We start from the raw sequence: 17,417 nt of genomic DNA, 5'->3' as shown, positions 1-17,417 counted from the left end.
GACAAGAACCACCTGAAAGTATTCGAGGTAATAGTGCCCCTTACTCAGAGAGGGCCAGGAATAGTGTCTAATCACAACAGCCAAGCTGGAAAACCTCATGTATACAGGGTCACTCGATAAAGCAGGGGTCGGCAAATTGTTTATCTATTGAGGGCCAGACAGTAAACTTCTTAGGTTTTGGAAGCCATATGATTTCTGTTTAAACCCCTCAACTCCGCTATGATAGTGCAAAAGCAGCTAAAGAAAGATGTAAATGAGTGGATATGCCTGGGTAGGAATAAAACTTTATTTACAAACACAGGCTGAGAGCCAGGTTTACCAATGGTCTTGCTGACCCCTAAAGCAGAGTATACAGAAAAGTCTTGCTTCTGTAATGGGGAATTAATTAGCCCCAGACTAATCTTAGAAGTTCAAAAAATTTTAGGAAAGCAAGACTCAACATGATAAAACTATTTCAAAGTAACCTGTGTCCCAGAACAAAGCTCAAAAATATTTATAGGAATCCAAAAGTATGCATACAATACTCAACAAGGTAAAAAAATTTACAATGTCTGTCATTCAGTCAAAACAATGAATGTAAAAATCAATCAAAATTGACCCAGAACTGACACAAATGTCAATAAACATTTTAACACAGTAAATATCACTGTATTCCATATGTTTAAAAAATATGTAAAGACTTGAAAGATATAAAAGACAAAATACAAATTTTAGAGCTGAAAACTATACTGGATAGGGAAACTGCATGTCAGACACAGACAAAGAAAAGTTTAATAAATCTGAAGACAATGCAACAATAATAACAACCCAAAGTGAAACACACAGAGAACAGATACTCATTAAAAAAATAATAAATAGAGCCTCAGTAAGCTAGATGACTTCAAGTAGCCCAATATACATTTAAATGAAGTCCTTGGAAAAAAAGTGGGGAAAACAGAAAAAAGAATTAAAAAAAATAATGGCTGAATTTTTTTTCTAAATCTGATTAAAAGTATAAACCCACAGATCCAACATGCTCAAAAATCCCCAAGCACAAGAGACATGAAGAAAACTGCACAAAGGCACATGAAAATCAAACTGCTCAAAACCAGGGGAAAAGGGAACCAATGCAAGAGAGAACAACAAATTTAAAGTACTTAAATGTCCAGCAACAATAACTTTTAATAACTAAGGTGAAATGCTTTTCCAGACACACAAAGGCTGAAAGAATTCATCATCAGCAGAGCTGTACTATAAAAAAAATATTAGAAGTTCTTTACACAATAAGAAAATGAAACTAGATGAAAATGTGGATCTATCAATATAAAAAAGGATGAAAAGCACAAGAAATGTAAGTACAGTGGTTTAAGATATGAATACAATGGCCATAAAAATCTATTTTTCTTATTATTTAAACCTCTTTAAAAGATAACTAATGCTTTACTGACATCAATGTAGAATGCAATTTGTAACACATATAGAAATAAAATGTATGACAACCACAACACAAAGATCAGGACAGAAAAAAGAAAGTATACCACTGTAACGTTCTTATACTGTATGTGAAGTAGTATAATGTCATTTGAAGATACAGCTTAAAATTAAAGATAAAATTATAAAATCTTAGCCATTATTTTTTTAAAAAAGGGTTACAATAGTAAAATAACAAAGAAGACAAAATTAAATCATAAAAAAACTCAATAATCCAAAATAAATTGGGAGAAAAAGAGAAAAAACTGATGGGGCAAATAGAGCACAAATATCAATACGATAGATTTAATAACCACATCATTAAATGAATGCGCTAAATCCCTGGATGAAGGCAGAAATGATCAAACTGAATAAAAACTAAGACCAACTATGTGCTACCTAGTTCAAATGTAAAGACAATAATAAGTTAAAAATACAAGAATGCAAGTGATATACAATGCTAACAGCAATCCAAAACTAATGTCCAGACAAACCAGATTTCAGCACAAAAAAATGTTATCACAGATAAAGCAAAGCATTTTATAATTACAAAGGGGATCAATTCATCAAGAAGACACAACAATCCTAAATGTTTACACTTCTAATAACAGTGTTTTAAATTACATGAAGCCAATACTTCTGCAAGGAGAAACAAACCCAATGAGAGTCTGAAATTTTGATACTGCTTTCTCAATAATTGACACAACAACTGGACAACAAATCAGTAAAATAGAGAAAATGTGAACAACAGTACAACTAATTTGACCTAATAGAATACTCCACCCAACAGCAGCAGAATGCACATTCTTCTCAAGTACACAGAGCATATTTACCAAGATAGAGTAGATATACCATGCGTGACAGGACAGGATTTGAAATACATGAAGTATATTTCTGACCACTATGGGTAAATTGGAAATTAATAACAGAAAGTCCCTTGGAAAAATTCCAAATATTTAGAAACTAAGTAACAAAGATAACTCAAACAAAGACCAAAAGAGAAACTAGAAAGTATCTTGCGTGTTAAAGCAGTACAGGCATACTTTATTGTACTTCCCTTTATTGTGCTCTGCAGACACTGTGTTTCATACAAATTGAAGGTCCGTGGCAACCCTGCACCAATCAACTCTATCAGAGCCAGTTTTCCAATGGCGTTTGCTCACTTTGTGTCTCTGTATGGTAATTCGCACATTTCAAACGTTTTCCTTATTTTTATATTTGTTATGGGGATCTGTGATCAGTTATTTTTGGCTGTGTCAGGTCTTAGCTGCAGCACGCAGGGTCTTTGTTGCAGTACGTGGGATTCTTTGCCTGTGGTCCATGGGTTTGTGGCACATGGGCTCTCTATCGAGGTGCCCAGACTCAGCAGCTGTGGTGCACGGTCCCCAGCCAGGGATCGAATCTGAGTCCCCTGCATTGGAAGGTGAACTCTTAACCACTGGGCCACCAGGGAAGTCCCTGATCGGTGATCTTTGATGTTACTATTGTAATTGTTCTGGGTCACCATGAACTTCACCCATATATACCGGTGAACTTAATTGATAGATGTTGTGCACGTTCCGACTGGCCTACCAACTGGCCGTTCTTTCTCTCTCTTCCCTCTGGTCACCTATTCCCTAAGAAATGACGACGTTAATGTTAGGCCAATTAATAACCCCACAACAGCCTCTAAACATTTAAGTGAAATGAGGAGTCACACATCTTGTACTTTTAGTTAAAAGCTAGAAATGACTAAACTTAGTGAGGAAGGCATGTCAAAAGCCCAAGACAGAAAAATATTTTTGGTGTTAAAAAAAAAGAGAGAGAGAGATGGAGGGACATTTGAGGGAAAAAAAAAAAAAGCCAAGACGGGATCAAAGATAGGCCTCATGTGACAGCCAAATTGTGAATGGAAAGAAAAAAGTTCTTGAGGGAAATTAAAAGTGCTATTTTAGTGACACATGCATGGTAAGAAAGCTAAACAGATTTAATGTAAATATGGAGTAAGTTTAGTGATCTGAATAGAAGACCAAACCAGCCACAACATTCCCTTACGCCAAAGCCTAATGCAGAGCAAGGCCCTCTCTTCAATGAAGGCTGAGAGAGGTTGCAGAAGAAAAGCTTGAAGCTTACAGAGAATGATTTATGAAGCTCAGGAAAAGAAGCCATTTCCATAACATAAAAGTGCAAAGTGAAGCAGCAATTGCTGATGTAGAAGCTATAGCAAATTATCCAGAAGATCTAGCTAAGATAATTATAATGAAGGTGACTACAATTAACAACAGATTTTCAGTGCAGACAAAACAGTCTTCTTTGGAAGAAGACACCCTTTCGTAGCTAGAGAGGAGAAGTCAATGACTTTGCTTCAAAGGGCAAGCTGATTCTCTTGTTAGGGGGGATAATACAGGTAGTGACTTTTAAGTTGAAGCCAATGCTTACTTACCATTCTGAGTATCTTAGGGCCCTTAGGAATTACGCTAAATCTACTCTGCCTGTACTTTCCCAATGAAATAATAAAGCCTGGGTGACTGGACATCTGTTTACAACATTGTTTACTAAGTATTTTAAGCCCACTGTTTGAGACCTACTGCCTGGCATGTTACAGTCCATGGGATTGCAAAGAGTGGGGCACGACTGAAGAGCCTTAGCATGCATGTATGCTCAGAAAAAAAGATTATTTTCAAAGTATTTCTGCTCACTGACCATGCACCTTGTCACCCAAGAGCCCTGATGGAGATGGACAAAATTAATGCCTGCTAACAACAACATCCATTCTGCAACCCATGAATCAAGGAGACATTCTGACTTTAAAGCCTTATTATTTAAAAAAAAACTATTTATTTTTATTTATTTGGCTGTGCCAGGTCTTAGTTGCAGCATGTGGGATCTATTTCCCTGACCAAGGATTGAACCTGCACCCCGATATTGGGAGTGTGAAGGCCTAGCCACTGGACGACCAGGGAAATACCTGAAGTCTTATTATTGAACAAATACATTTCATAAGGTTACAGCTGCCACAGTGATTCTTCAGCTGGATCTGGGAAGTTATCTGAAAACCTTCTGGAAAAGATTCACCACTCTAGTTGCCATTAGAACATTTGTAATTTACGGAAGGGTCAATTATCAACCTCATGAATGACTTTGAGGGGTTCAAGACTTCAGTGGGGGAAGTAACTGCTGAGATAGTGGGAATAGCAAAAGAACTAGAATTAAAAGTGGAGCCTGAAGATGTGGTTAAACTGCTGCAATCTCATGATAAAACTAGAATGAATAAGAAGTTTCTTATGTGCAAAGAAAGCAGTTTCTTGAAATGGAATCTACTCCTGGTAAAGATGCTGTGAATGAAGACTGTTAGCATAATAACAAAGGACTAGAGTATTACATAAACTTAGTTGATAAAGCAGCAGTAAGGTTTGAGAGACTGACTCCAATTATGAAAGAAGTTCTGCTTTGGGTAAGATGCAATCAAAGAGCACTGTGTGTTACAGAGAAATCACTCATGAAAAGAAGAGTCAATTGATGTGGCAAACTTCACTGTTGTGTTATTCTAAGAAATAGCCCCAGCCACCCCAACTTCCAACAACCACCTCCCTAGTCAGTCAGCAGCCATCAACACCAAGGCAAGACCCTGTATCCTTAATAAGATTATGACTCACAGGATGCTCAGATGATAGCAGTTTTTAGTAATAAAGCATTTTTTGATCAAGGTATATACACATTTTTTAGACATAATGCTATCACATACTTAATAGACTACAATGTCATTTAAACATTAACTTTCATATGCACTGGGAAACCAAAAAATTTTTGTGGCTGGCTTTTTACAATGCTACAGTGGTCTGGAACTGAAACCACAGTATCTCTAAGGTATGCTTGTACTGGGCGGGGGGCGGGGAGTGGATTTTATAGCACTAAATGCCTATATTAGAAAAGAAAGGTCTCGAATGATCTCAGCTTTCACTTGGAAGAAGTTAATAATAACAGTAGAAGTCAAATAGAAAACATTAACAATTGAAAAATTCAATTAAACCAAATTCAATTATATCAAATTTAAATGGACTGGGGGGGGGGGGGGGGGAGAGTCTTCCCATTTTCTCCACAATATCTGCTCTACCTACAGAATATGCTGTTGGTTAATGGTGACTCCATTTTTCTAATTGTTTACATCAACTGTACAATTTTGGATTCATCCTTGACTCTTTTCTCTTAGTCCATATCCGGTCTAATCAGGAATATTACTGGCTCCATCTACAAGACATGTACAGATCCTATCATTTCTCACTACCTCTGCTTCTATCACCCTGGTCCAAACCTCCATTATTTCTCACCCGGGGCTACTGCAACTACCGTAACAACCTTCTAACTGGTCTCCCTCTTACCACTCCTGCCCACTCCCACCCTTAAGTCTTTGAACAAGAGTAACCAGAGGATTCTCTTAAACATGTAAGTCATTATCACCTCACTCCTCTGATCAAACCCTCTAAATCGCTCCCTGTTTCACTTAAAAGCCAAAATTCTTACAGTGGCCTATTAAAGGTGATACATTATAAGGTCAGCATCTTCACCCTATCTTTGCTCCAATGTTGGCTTCTCAGTGAAGTCTTCATGAACAGCCTTTTTAAAGTATAGTTTCTTACGAACCACCACTAGCTCTCTGTATTCCATTCACACTTTTTCTCGATAGAATTTATCACCCTCTATCATTCTTTTTGTGTGTGCTGTCAGCTACCTCCAGCCCCATTAAAGTGTAAGCTCCAGGAGGACAGAGACTGTGGTCTGTTTTAATTAGTACTGTATCCCCAGACTGGGGCTCTCTGGTGGCTCAGTGGTAAAGAACTCACCTATAATGCAGGAGACATGGGTTTGATCCTTGAGTCAGGAAAAACCCTTGGGGAGGGAATGGCTACTCATTCCAGTATTCTTGCCCAGGAAATCCTATGGACAAAAGGAGCCTGGCAGGCTACAGTCCGTGGGGTTACAAAAGAGTTGAATACAACTTCATGACTGAACAACAACAAAACATCCCCAGACTGTAAGGACTATGTCTGGCACATGGGAGACACTGAATAAATAATTGTAAAATAAATAAACTTAGGCTTGCTTATCTGCTACACATCTAGCCACCTGGAGATACAGTACCTATTTCTGAAGTATAGCATTTCACTATACTTCCTGAGTTTACACTCATTTCTTAAACTTGGATATTTCAGTACTTGCTTTTTCCAAATCACCTAATTACTCTAATTAGAAAAAAATACTTTTGGCAGATAAATTGTATTCTAGTTTCAACTCACAGTAAATGTTCTTTCCAGTCTTAATTCATGGTAAATGTTCTTTCTGTTGCTGTGGCATTTTAATTAAACAATTTTCAACTACAAGGTATAACAATAAATCCCTAGATTTGGCTACTATTACACACTCTGTCTTCTACTCAGTTCTTTGATAAAAGTGCATATGTAATGGTACCGCAGGAATATTTCTGCTGAAACTATAATACAGAGTGAGGAAGAAAAAAAAGAGTTCATCAATTTTTCCAGCATTGTTTTTAGGAACAGGCATAATAAGCAGAAAGAAAATATATTATTTTTAAACATGAATTTTAATTTGGAAGGGCAAAGAGACTTTCAGCATGCTTATATTATGAATTCTTATGTCTGAAGAAATGTTTAATTTATACCAGAATAAAGATTTTTGAATAAATTTAATAAATGCACAAAATCATATAAGGATATCATATCCAAATCTCAACTTATCTTCAAGTTTCAAGGTGATATAAGTCTGTTCTGGAATTCTAACATCATTCACAAAAGTCTACAAGAGATAAAAAAGATGTTAAGTTAATATCTGAAGAATTATTATATTTTAGACAAGCAAATATTCAAACCTTATACTGTAAAGTATAGATCGAATGGTGGCTAACACAGCTTGAGTATCATCATAAAATGCATTTTGTAATAAGTGATTTCATAATGAAAGATTTCATATTAAGCCCTTTATTACTATTACAAATAACACACAAAGAACCAACTTGCAGTTCCTCTAAGTCTACTATGCTGCCAAGACAAATTTAGGCATCTAAAAATGGTTCCAAGAAAAGATTCTACTTGAAGTCAGAAATTGCAAAAGGTGAAATATGTAGCTCTAGATATAATATCAGGGTTCACTAGACTCAATTTTTTTTTCTGGACAGTTTTAATTATTGGTGAGGATTGAACTTTCACTATTTTTATTCCTAGAAGTGTTTTAAAGAAGAAAATGAAAATTTACTTAAAAAAACTGAATAAAACTTATTCTATTTTACAATTGCCATATGAGTCCTTTGGACGCTTTTAAGAACTTAAGATACATTACAAGACCCTTACATGAATCTACGATACATTATAGAAACATTATTTTTCCTGTATCTCAAAATATTCTGTTTCATCAACATCATCATCCCATAATTATTTCATTTTATCAATTATTTCTTACTGTGGAAATGACCAAAATAGTAACAGAAGAATAGAATTATCTAGAACACACTAGTATACTATACTAGGTATACTATATTAGTAGGTATACTATTAAATTTTCTAGCAGGTGAAAAGAGGTGAAATTAATTTTCATAAAATATTTTAATTAACATACACATCCAAAGTAGTACCATTTTAACAAATAATGAATATAAAAATTAAGAAAGCATTTTACATTCTTTATTCAGTACCTTCTTTTTTAGACTAGACACATTTCAAGTGCTCAATAGCTACACATGGATAGTGTGGTGAATATCAAACAGAGCTAGATGGGTGATGCAATCATGAAATACTGTACAAACTTTCGGTTTCTTACTACAATATCCAAAAAATATTGCATCATTTTCCCAAGAAGCTGAAGACAGCATCTTTGCCCTTTTTCAAAAAGCTATTAAAGAGCAAAATTGAGAATTCAGCATTTTTTATTTAACATGCATAAAGGCAAAGAAGAAAAGGGAAACTTTTCAGTTATAAGGGTAAATACAAAAGGTAGAGCAGCATTCTAGACTATAACAACAATGATAAAACGTTAACAAAATAAGCAAACTATCAAACCATGGGTCTTCAGATGAAGATAATCCTAGATGAATTTTGCCTAACACAAGAATTGATGAGAGAAGAATGTTTCCAAAGTTAAAAAAAAAAGAAAAAAAAAAAACCCTAAAAAATATTTTTCATCCAGTTAGCCTAAGTCAGTAAGAGGAATTACACAGTATTTTTAAACACAAAACTGACGATTCTGCAATTTAAAAGAAATTGTGACAGTTTTCTCTCATTTTTTAATGTTTGTGCTTTAATGTTTATTTGATTTAGTATGTAAGAGAACAAATGTACCTATATAAAAGTAACTGTTAGTAAAGAGATGATGTATTAAGAGAAATAAAATCATTGAACTGATCTGGCAACTGTTGTAATGTTTTACAATTATGGAAGAAAAAGAAGATGACCTTTTTGATAAAATTTTAAACTGTCAAAAATCTTAAAAATAATGCATTTTGATAATGCAAGAGCAAGAAAAACTAGAAATAATAGTAAACTAGAACCAGCGAGAGATGTACTTGAAATCTGAATCAGCATCTATAAAATGGATATATATATCCCACAGAATGCATGACAACTGACACATTCGTGGCTCTCAAAGAACAATACTCATTCTGTGTTACATATATTAAAAAACCAGGAAAATATGGAACAAAAATAGGAGTCTGTCAGGTGGCATTAGGCATTAGGGGTAAAGAATCCACCTGCCAATGCAGGAGACAAAAGACATGTGGGTTTGGTCCCTGGGTCAGGAAGATCCCCTGGAGAAGGAAATGGCAATCCACTCCAGTATTCCTGCCTGGAGAATCCCATGGACAGAGGAGCCTGATGGGTTACAGTCCATGGGGCCACAAGAGTTGGACATGACTGAAGTGACTTACCATGCACACACACACATCTCATTTTTTAATAAAAGTTCTAGTTGTTCTCTCATCTTTTCTTACTTGTGTAAACTATTTGTAAAAAGACTCAAAGGGTCCACTGGACACAAGATGGTAAATGGTGATGATGATTTTTCCTGACATACTAGAAGTTAAAGACTTGGAATCCACTTGATTTATAAAACACAGAACAACGTTATACTTAACTGCCTGGAATGCGGACATTGTATAAGTGTCCAATGCTTTCCTTTGGTAAGTTGAAACTAAAAATTACTCTTTCTGTTTGAATCTCATTTTCCTTGTTCTTTATTTTACTGGATTTGAGATGGCCATCAAAGCTTGCTTGAGAAGGTTCCCTCCACAATGAATAAGTTTAGAATGTTAGAAAGTAAAATACATAAAGGCGTTGTGCTATTATGATCATATTCTCAAATTCCTTTGCATAGCTGGCACTTTGTAATATGTCACAGAATACCAGTTTCTAAGTCTACCAAAAACAAACAAACAAAAATAGAAGCTGCAGTCTTATTTCTGATATAAGGAGACAGCAGAATACTGCTAAACTCAAGATCACATATTAGCATGATTTATGAATAATCCTAAATAATAACCTTCTAACATGCTTCACAGAAAGGAGGAAAAATTAATTCAAAAAAAATTCAAAAGCTCAGGCATTTATAAACTCTAATTTCAGGCTCATTTTCAATATGCAAATTTTAGAGTGTTTTAAGAATTATATTTTGAGTTTACCAACATATTCTATATTAATTACAAAAGAGAAAAGCTTTTTGAGAAAAGGAGCATGATGAAAGAGAAAAGAATAAAAGAAAATATTAATTAACAAATGTCTGATATGCAGAAGAGAGATACACAGTATAAGAGAAATGCCACAGTTCTAAACCAATTTTATTTAAAACCATCTCATCCTAAAATACCATATTTACTTAAAAGACCTAAGATGACCTATAAGATCTGCTCAAAGCTCAATGCTTGACTCTCTTAAATATTAAATACTTATTGCTTTTAACAAATATACTAGGAACTTTCAGAGATTAAAAAACATAATTTTAACATGCTAGCATTTATGACAGAAATATACCCTGCAGTCTAAAAAAGGCTGAGGAAATATGAGCCAGACACAAAGTTTCATCTCTCAAAATGTAAGTGAGAACACCTGGGAGCAAAAAGTCTTCTGATGGTTTAAAATGATAAAAGGGGAGAAAATTTAAAAGAGCAGAAGGAAAAAAAATCATTTATATAAATCAACTATGAAGCATTTTAACAAATTAGATATAGAAAGAAAAACAGGTTTTACTTCTTATGCTCATAGTATCATTTGCTCATAGATCTAGCTGGTAGGCAGGACAGGTGAGGACAACGAGGCACACAGCATGAAGTCACAATCAAGATTCGAGCTCAGAAGTAGAACTACTGGGATTCAAAATCAGGTCTCTGAACTACAAATCCCACATTCACTGCACATCAAGAACACTTGGGTGATCAAGCCAAGTCAGCTCCCCAGACTCCCCCATCCAAACCACGACCCTTAGAGAAGCCAACTGAACCAGACAAACATATTTAATTTAAATGCGAATGTATTACATAATTGACAGTATAGAATCATATAAGGACCAGGTACTGCAGTAATGCTCTGGGAAATCTGAAGGAAGTGGCCAGCAGCACAACACCTCAATCATGTTGCCAGCGAGTAAGGTGTCCTCTTCCTACCCTAACTACCTTCCTACTTGCTCATTCTATGCTATATACTGTTCTGATGCTGTGGGATATGCAATGTGAAAGAGGACACAGCAGGGGCTGGAACACAGGGAGCTGAGGTAGAATGGGATGGGAGTGGTATGGCAAAAGCCAATGGTGGCTATCAGAGGTGCAGGTGTTCCAGAGCACGGAGGAAGCACGAAGAACTGGAGGCAAACAAGGGCTCTCATAGAAAAGAGAAGCCTCAAGGAGCTCGCAGGGAAACAGCCCACTAACATAAGCTACAGAAGCAGTTCCAGCTTCCTCAAGCAGAACAGCCTCATTTCTGGTTGTAATAACGTTAAGTGTGGACCTAGGTAACTTGGAAGTGTATTTTAGGGTAGGGTGAAAGGAAGTAGAAGTGAAGGTAGTCACAGGTAGCTATTTATGAATTAAGTTGATAGTGCTTTTTAAAAAAAATTGACTGCATATGTATTCACTAAAAGTAGGTAGTCTACAGGATGCCAAAGTTGTTTTAACTGCTTTTCTTATCATAACAGCAGTAACTAACACTTGTCTATGTGTGTGTGTGTGTGTGTGTGCACGTGCTCAGTCGTGTCCAACTCTTTGTGACCCCACAGACTGGAGCAAGAATGCTGGAGTGGGTTGCTATTTTCTCCTCCAGGGCATCTTCCTAACTCAGGGATAGAATTAGCCATCTCCTGCATTGGCAGGCAGATTCTTTACCACTGAATCACCAGGGAACTCCAGTAACTAACACTTACTGAATGCTTATTACATACTATTCTAGGTGTTTAAAACTATTAACTTATTCACAACTACCTGAGAGGAGTACTACTTTACTACTTCTATTTTTTAAAAATTGAGAAACAGAAAAATTAAGTGACGTGTCCAGCATCACACCACTAGTAAGAATTCAAGCTGGGCTCATACCACTACACTGCGCCTTCTCTGAAGTTACTACTTTTAACCTGATGCTCAAATTTCTAAAATTCTATGAATGTTAAGTTACCTAGGTCCATACTTAACGTTATTACAACCAGAAATGAGGCTGTTCTGCTTGAGGAAGCTGGAACTGCTTCTGTAGCTTATGTTAGTGGGCTGTTTCCCTGCGAGCTCCTCGAGTCTTCTCTTTTCTATGAGAGCTCTTGTTTGCCTCCAGTTCTTCCTGCTTCCTCCATGCTCTGGAGCACCTGCACCTCTGACAGCCAAGTTTTCTATGAATAAAATGCATGACAGCTGGTAGTTCACAGACTTTGGCTACCAGAGTCCATTCTGGCATATTTCCTAGGCTATTCATTTGGGTAATAGTGCATTTATTATTTGTGTAACATTTTAAAGTTCTATAACAGACAGATACTCACATATATTGTCACATTTAATCATTACAACACTACTATAAAGCAAGAATTATGGTTTCACTATTCTAAAAATGAATTCAGGTAACTAAATTTTGTGTTGAGTCTTCACATTCATAAACTTCAACTCATTCAGTTCAGTTGCTCAGTCGTGTCTGACTCTTTGTGACCCCATGAACCACAACTCATTGCATTTGCACAACTATGAATATATATGAGGAAATGGAATTTCAGAGGGTTTAAGTAATTTGTTCAATGTTATCATGCTCGTAAGTTACAGACTGAGATTCAAATCTAGGTCCTGATTTCAAGTTCAAAATGAAGATGTTACTCTCTCTGAGTTACTGTATTTCAGAAAATTATTGAGTACAATCAAATTACAAGAAAGGTCAGCTCTGATAAACTTAGAAGTTAATATTTCACCTGATTTTTTATAACCTACATCCATAATTTTTATATTTGGTCACAATGTTTTAAAAGACTAAAACACGAATGTTAATTCTCACTTATTATTTTCCAAGATATAATGTAAAGACACCTAAGATGAGTGCTGTGGTCAAGATTAAATTTTCTAGTTTTAAAAGCAGACTATAACATTTTTAAAACATTCCACATATGGAAGTGGATTAAAAATTTCTCTATAAAGTCTTTCTACAGAAAATTCATTCAATTCCATTCAAAAAGATTCACTGGGTTCAGGCACTGTGGTGTGTTTACCGAAGCAAAAGGCCCAGGAACTGTCTGTTCAGAAGAACACAAAGTCTAACACGGTGGCAGATATTCACAAGCAGATTCACAAGCAGATTATTAAACCTTGCATTAGCAAGGCTGATAAAGCACCTGAGACAGAGATTAAAACAGAAGTCTGTAGGTGTGGACAAGGAAACAGCACCTCAGAATCCAAATTGCGTACTTACATGCCCCACGTTAGAACAATTTCTATTTTATCTGCCTATTTCCTCTATCTTCATCATTCAACATGTTAACTACATCAACGAGTTAATATTCTTCAATACCTTTTTTTTTCTGCCTTCAGGAGGATGTGGAACGTATGGCAAAAACCACCACAATAATGTAAAGTAATTAGCCTCCAATTAAAAAAAAAAAGTATGACATATGACAAGGCACATGCAAGAATGACTAGGCTGCAGAAAATCTAACAGATTATTTGCAGAAGGAGACAGCATCATAGGAAAACTACTTTTTTGGAGGCATGGTAAGGAAAATGTGATGGAGCATAAATCTGGAAAAGCGGGTGATGCCGAATATGTGGTGTTTCAGTTCAAACACGAGGAATTAAAACTTAATTATGTGTCAGAGGAAACAAAGAAAGGGATGAATAAAACTAAGAGAAAAACATGCTTCCAAAAATGTATCTCAATGAATAAACATAAATGTCCTTCAGGAGCAGGCCAATTCAGAAAAGAAAAAAAAAAATTACCACATTTGCCAAATTTCTGCATGTTTTTTCACATAATGTTTAATGGTATATATATATTTTTTATATATATCAATAATTACTTTATTTTTTTTTATATTTGCTTTTTGTTTTTTTTAGATTTTATTTTATTTTTAAACTTTACATAACTGTATTAGTTTTGCCAAATATCAAAATGAATCCGCCACAGGTATACATGTGTTCCCCATCCTGAACCCTCCTCCCTCCTCCCTCCCCATTCCATCCCTCTGGGTCGTCCCAGTGCACCAGCCCCAAGCATCCAGTATCGTGCATCGAACCTGGACTGGCAACTCGTTTCATACATGATATTTTACATGTTTCAATGCCATTCTCCCAAATCTTCCCACCCTCTCCCTCTCTCACAGAGTCCATAAGACTGTTCTATACATCAGAGTCTCTTTTGCTGTCTCGTACACAGGGTTATTGTTACCATCTTTCTAAATTCCATATATATGCGTTAGTATACTGTATTGGTGTTTTTCTTTCTGGCTTACTTCACTCTGTATAATAGGCTCCAGTTTCATCCACCTCATTAGAACTGATTCAAATGTATTCTTTTTAATGGCTGAATAATACTCCATTGTGTATATGTACCACTGCTTTCTTATCCATTCATCTGCTGATGGACATCTAGGTTGCTTCCATGTCCTGGCTATTATAAACAGTGCTGCAATGAACATTGGGGTACACGTGTCTCTTTCCCTTCTGGTTTCCTCAGTGTGTATGCCCAGCAGTGGGATTGCTGGATCATAAGGCAGGTCTATTTCCAGTTTTTTAAGAAATCTCCACACTGTTCTCCATAGTGGCTGTACTAGTTTGCATTCCCACCAACAGTGTAAGAGGGTTCCCTTTTCTCCACACCCTCTCCAGCATTTATTACTTGTAGACTTTTGGATCGCAGCCATTCTGACTGGTGTGAAATGGTACCTCATAGTGGTTTTGATTTGCATTTCTCTGATAATGAGTGATGTTGAGCATCTTTTCATGTGTTTGTTAGCCATCTGTATGTCTTCTTTGGAGAAATGTCTATTTAGTTCTTTGGCCCATTTTTTGATTGGGTCATTTATTTTTCTGGAGTTGAGCTGTAGGAGTTGCTTGTATATTCTCGAGATTAGTTGTTTGTCAGTTGCTTCATTTGCTATTATCTTCTCCCATTCTGAAGGCTGTCTTTTCACCTTGCTAATAGTTTCCTTTGATGTGCAGAAGCTTTTAAGGTTAATTAGGTCCCATTTGTTTATTTTTGCTTTTATTTCCAATATTCTGGGAGGTGGGTCATAGAGGATCCTGCTGTGATGTATGTCAGAGAGTGTTTTGCCTATGTTCTCCTCTAGGAGTTTTATAGTTTCTGGTCTTACGTTGAGATCTTTAATCCATTTTGAGTTTATTTTTGTGTATGGTGTTAGAAAGTGTTCTAGTTTCATTCTTTTACAAGTGGTTGACCAGAGTTCCTAGCACCACTTGTTAAAGAGATTGTCTTTAATCCATTGTATATTCTTGCCTCCTTTGTCAAAGATAAGGTGTCCATATGTGCGTGGATTTATCTCTGGGCTTTCTATTTTGTTCCATTGATCTATATTTCTGTCTTTGTGCCAGTACCATACTGTCTTGATAACTGTGGCTTTGTAGTAGAGCCTGAAGTCAGGTAGGTTGATTCCTCCAGTTCCATTCTTCTTTCTCAAGATCGCTTTGGCTATTCGAGGTTTTTTGTTTTTCCATACAAATTGTGAAATTATTTGTTCTAGCTCGGTGAAGAATGCTGTTGGTAGCTTGATAGGGATTGCATTGAAGCTATAGATTGCTTTGGGTAGTATACTCATTTTCACTATATTGATTCTTCCAATCCATGAACATGGTATATTTCTCCATCTGTTAGTGTCCTCTTTGATTTCTTTCACCAGTGTTTTATAGTTTTCTATATATAGGTCTTTAGATTCTTTAGGTAGATATATTCCTAAGTATTTTATTCTTTTTGTTGCAATGGTGAATGGAATTGTTTCCTTAATTTCTCTTTCTGTTTTCTCATTATTAGTGTATAGGAATGCAAGGGATTTCTGTGTGTTGATTTTATATCCTGCAACTTTACTATAGTCATTGATTAGTTCTAGTAATTTTCTGGTGGAGTCTTTGGGGTTTTTTATGTAGAGGATCATGTCATCTGCAAACAGTGAGAGCTTTACTTCAGTACCAGTTAGAAGAAGTATGCTGCTGCTGCTGCTAAGTTGCTTCAGTCATGTCCAACTCTGTGCAACCCCAGAGACGGCAGCCCACCAGGCCCCCCCGTCCCTGGGATTCTCCAAGCAAGAACACTGGAGTGGGTTGCCATTTCCTTCTCCAATGCATGAAAGTGAAAAGTGAAAGTGAAGTCGCTCAGTCGTGTCCGACTCTTAGCGACCCCATGGACTGCAGCCTACCAGGCTCCTCTGCCCATGGGATTTTCCAGGCAAGAGTACTGGAGTGGGGTCCCATTGCCTTCTCCAAAGAGAAGACTAGTACCAGATAATTTCAACAGTGAATTCTACCAAATTAACACCAATCCTTCTCAAACTCCTCCAAAATTATGGAAAAAAAAGGGAACACTTCCCAATTCATCCTGAGGCCAGTCTATCCTGATACCAAAAAAAGACAAAGACGCCATCAAAACAGAACATATTTTTAATATAATTTATGAATATCCTTTATGAATATGTATGCAAAAATTCTTACCCTTTTGCAGCTTATAGACCAACGAGAAAGACAAACAATAACAACAAAGTAGTTGCTGCTGCTGCTAAGTTGCTTCAGTCATGTCCGACTCTGTACGACCCCATAGACGGCAGCCCACCAGGCTCCCCTGTCCCTGGGATTCTCCAGGCAAGAACACTGGAGTGGGTTGCCATTTCCTTCTCCAATGCATGCAAGTGAAAAGTGAAAGTGAAGTCCCTCAGTCGTGTCCGACTCCTAGAGACCCCATGGACTGCAGCCTACCAGGCTCCTCCGTCCATGGGATTTTCCAGGCAAGAGTACTGGAGTGGGTTGCCATTGCCTAGACACATTTAATTCTGTGAAATTCTTTTAAAGAATTTCAAAGCACAGATCGCAACAACATTTTATTTGTTTTTGTTAGCAAAGCCATGAGAAAACTGAGAAGAAATAAGATAAATTATTCAACATGTCAGCATTCTCTTACACTGCAGCTACTTACATTCTGCCAATGTAGAAAAATCAATTGAAGAATTAGGGGAAAAAATTCACTGTAATAACACAAAAATTTTCAATGTAGGACTCCAAAGAAGCAACAACAGACACTAGAGTTTAGACAACACACCACATTTGTTAAGGTAAATGAATGTGTTTCACTCCTTTGTACTCTAATCTAGAAGATTCTTCAACGATCTAACACCAAACCATATTTGCATCTTTTTTTTTTTTTTGCCCAAAGTTAACCCACACGCATGACAATTATGTCTCTCAAAGACTGCTTTTCTGAATTCTTACTGTCATGACTTACCACTCTTTTCTCACATATAAATTCAAGTCATTCAGT

At 36.3% G+C, this 17,417-nt stretch overlaps 1 protein-coding gene across 10 annotated transcripts in view; it reads right to left on the bottom strand.

Annotated features, from left to right (window-relative positions):
- CEP170 (centrosomal protein 170) overlaps positions 1-17,417 on the bottom strand; it is a 137,825-nt gene that overhangs the window by 70,491 nt on the left and 49,917 nt on the right. For all 10 annotated transcript variants that reach the window (XM_055582118.1, XM_055582115.1, XM_055582113.1 and 7 more), the window contains one exon: positions 7,161-7,239. In XM_055582118.1, coding sequence (XP_055438093.1) covers positions 7,161-7,239 — 79 coding nt within the window. The remainder of the gene's footprint in view (positions 1-7,160; positions 7,240-17,417) is intronic.

Source organism: Bubalus kerabau, chromosome 5 (assembly GCF_029407905.1).
Source record: "Bubalus kerabau isolate K-KA32 ecotype Philippines breed swamp buffalo chromosome 5, PCC_UOA_SB_1v2, whole genome shotgun sequence".
Taxonomy (NCBI): domain Eukaryota; kingdom Metazoa; phylum Chordata; class Mammalia; order Artiodactyla; family Bovidae; genus Bubalus; species Bubalus kerabau.
The sequence above is the reverse complement of the archived record's forward strand: the minus strand, read 5'-3'. Positions and strand labels throughout refer to the sequence as shown.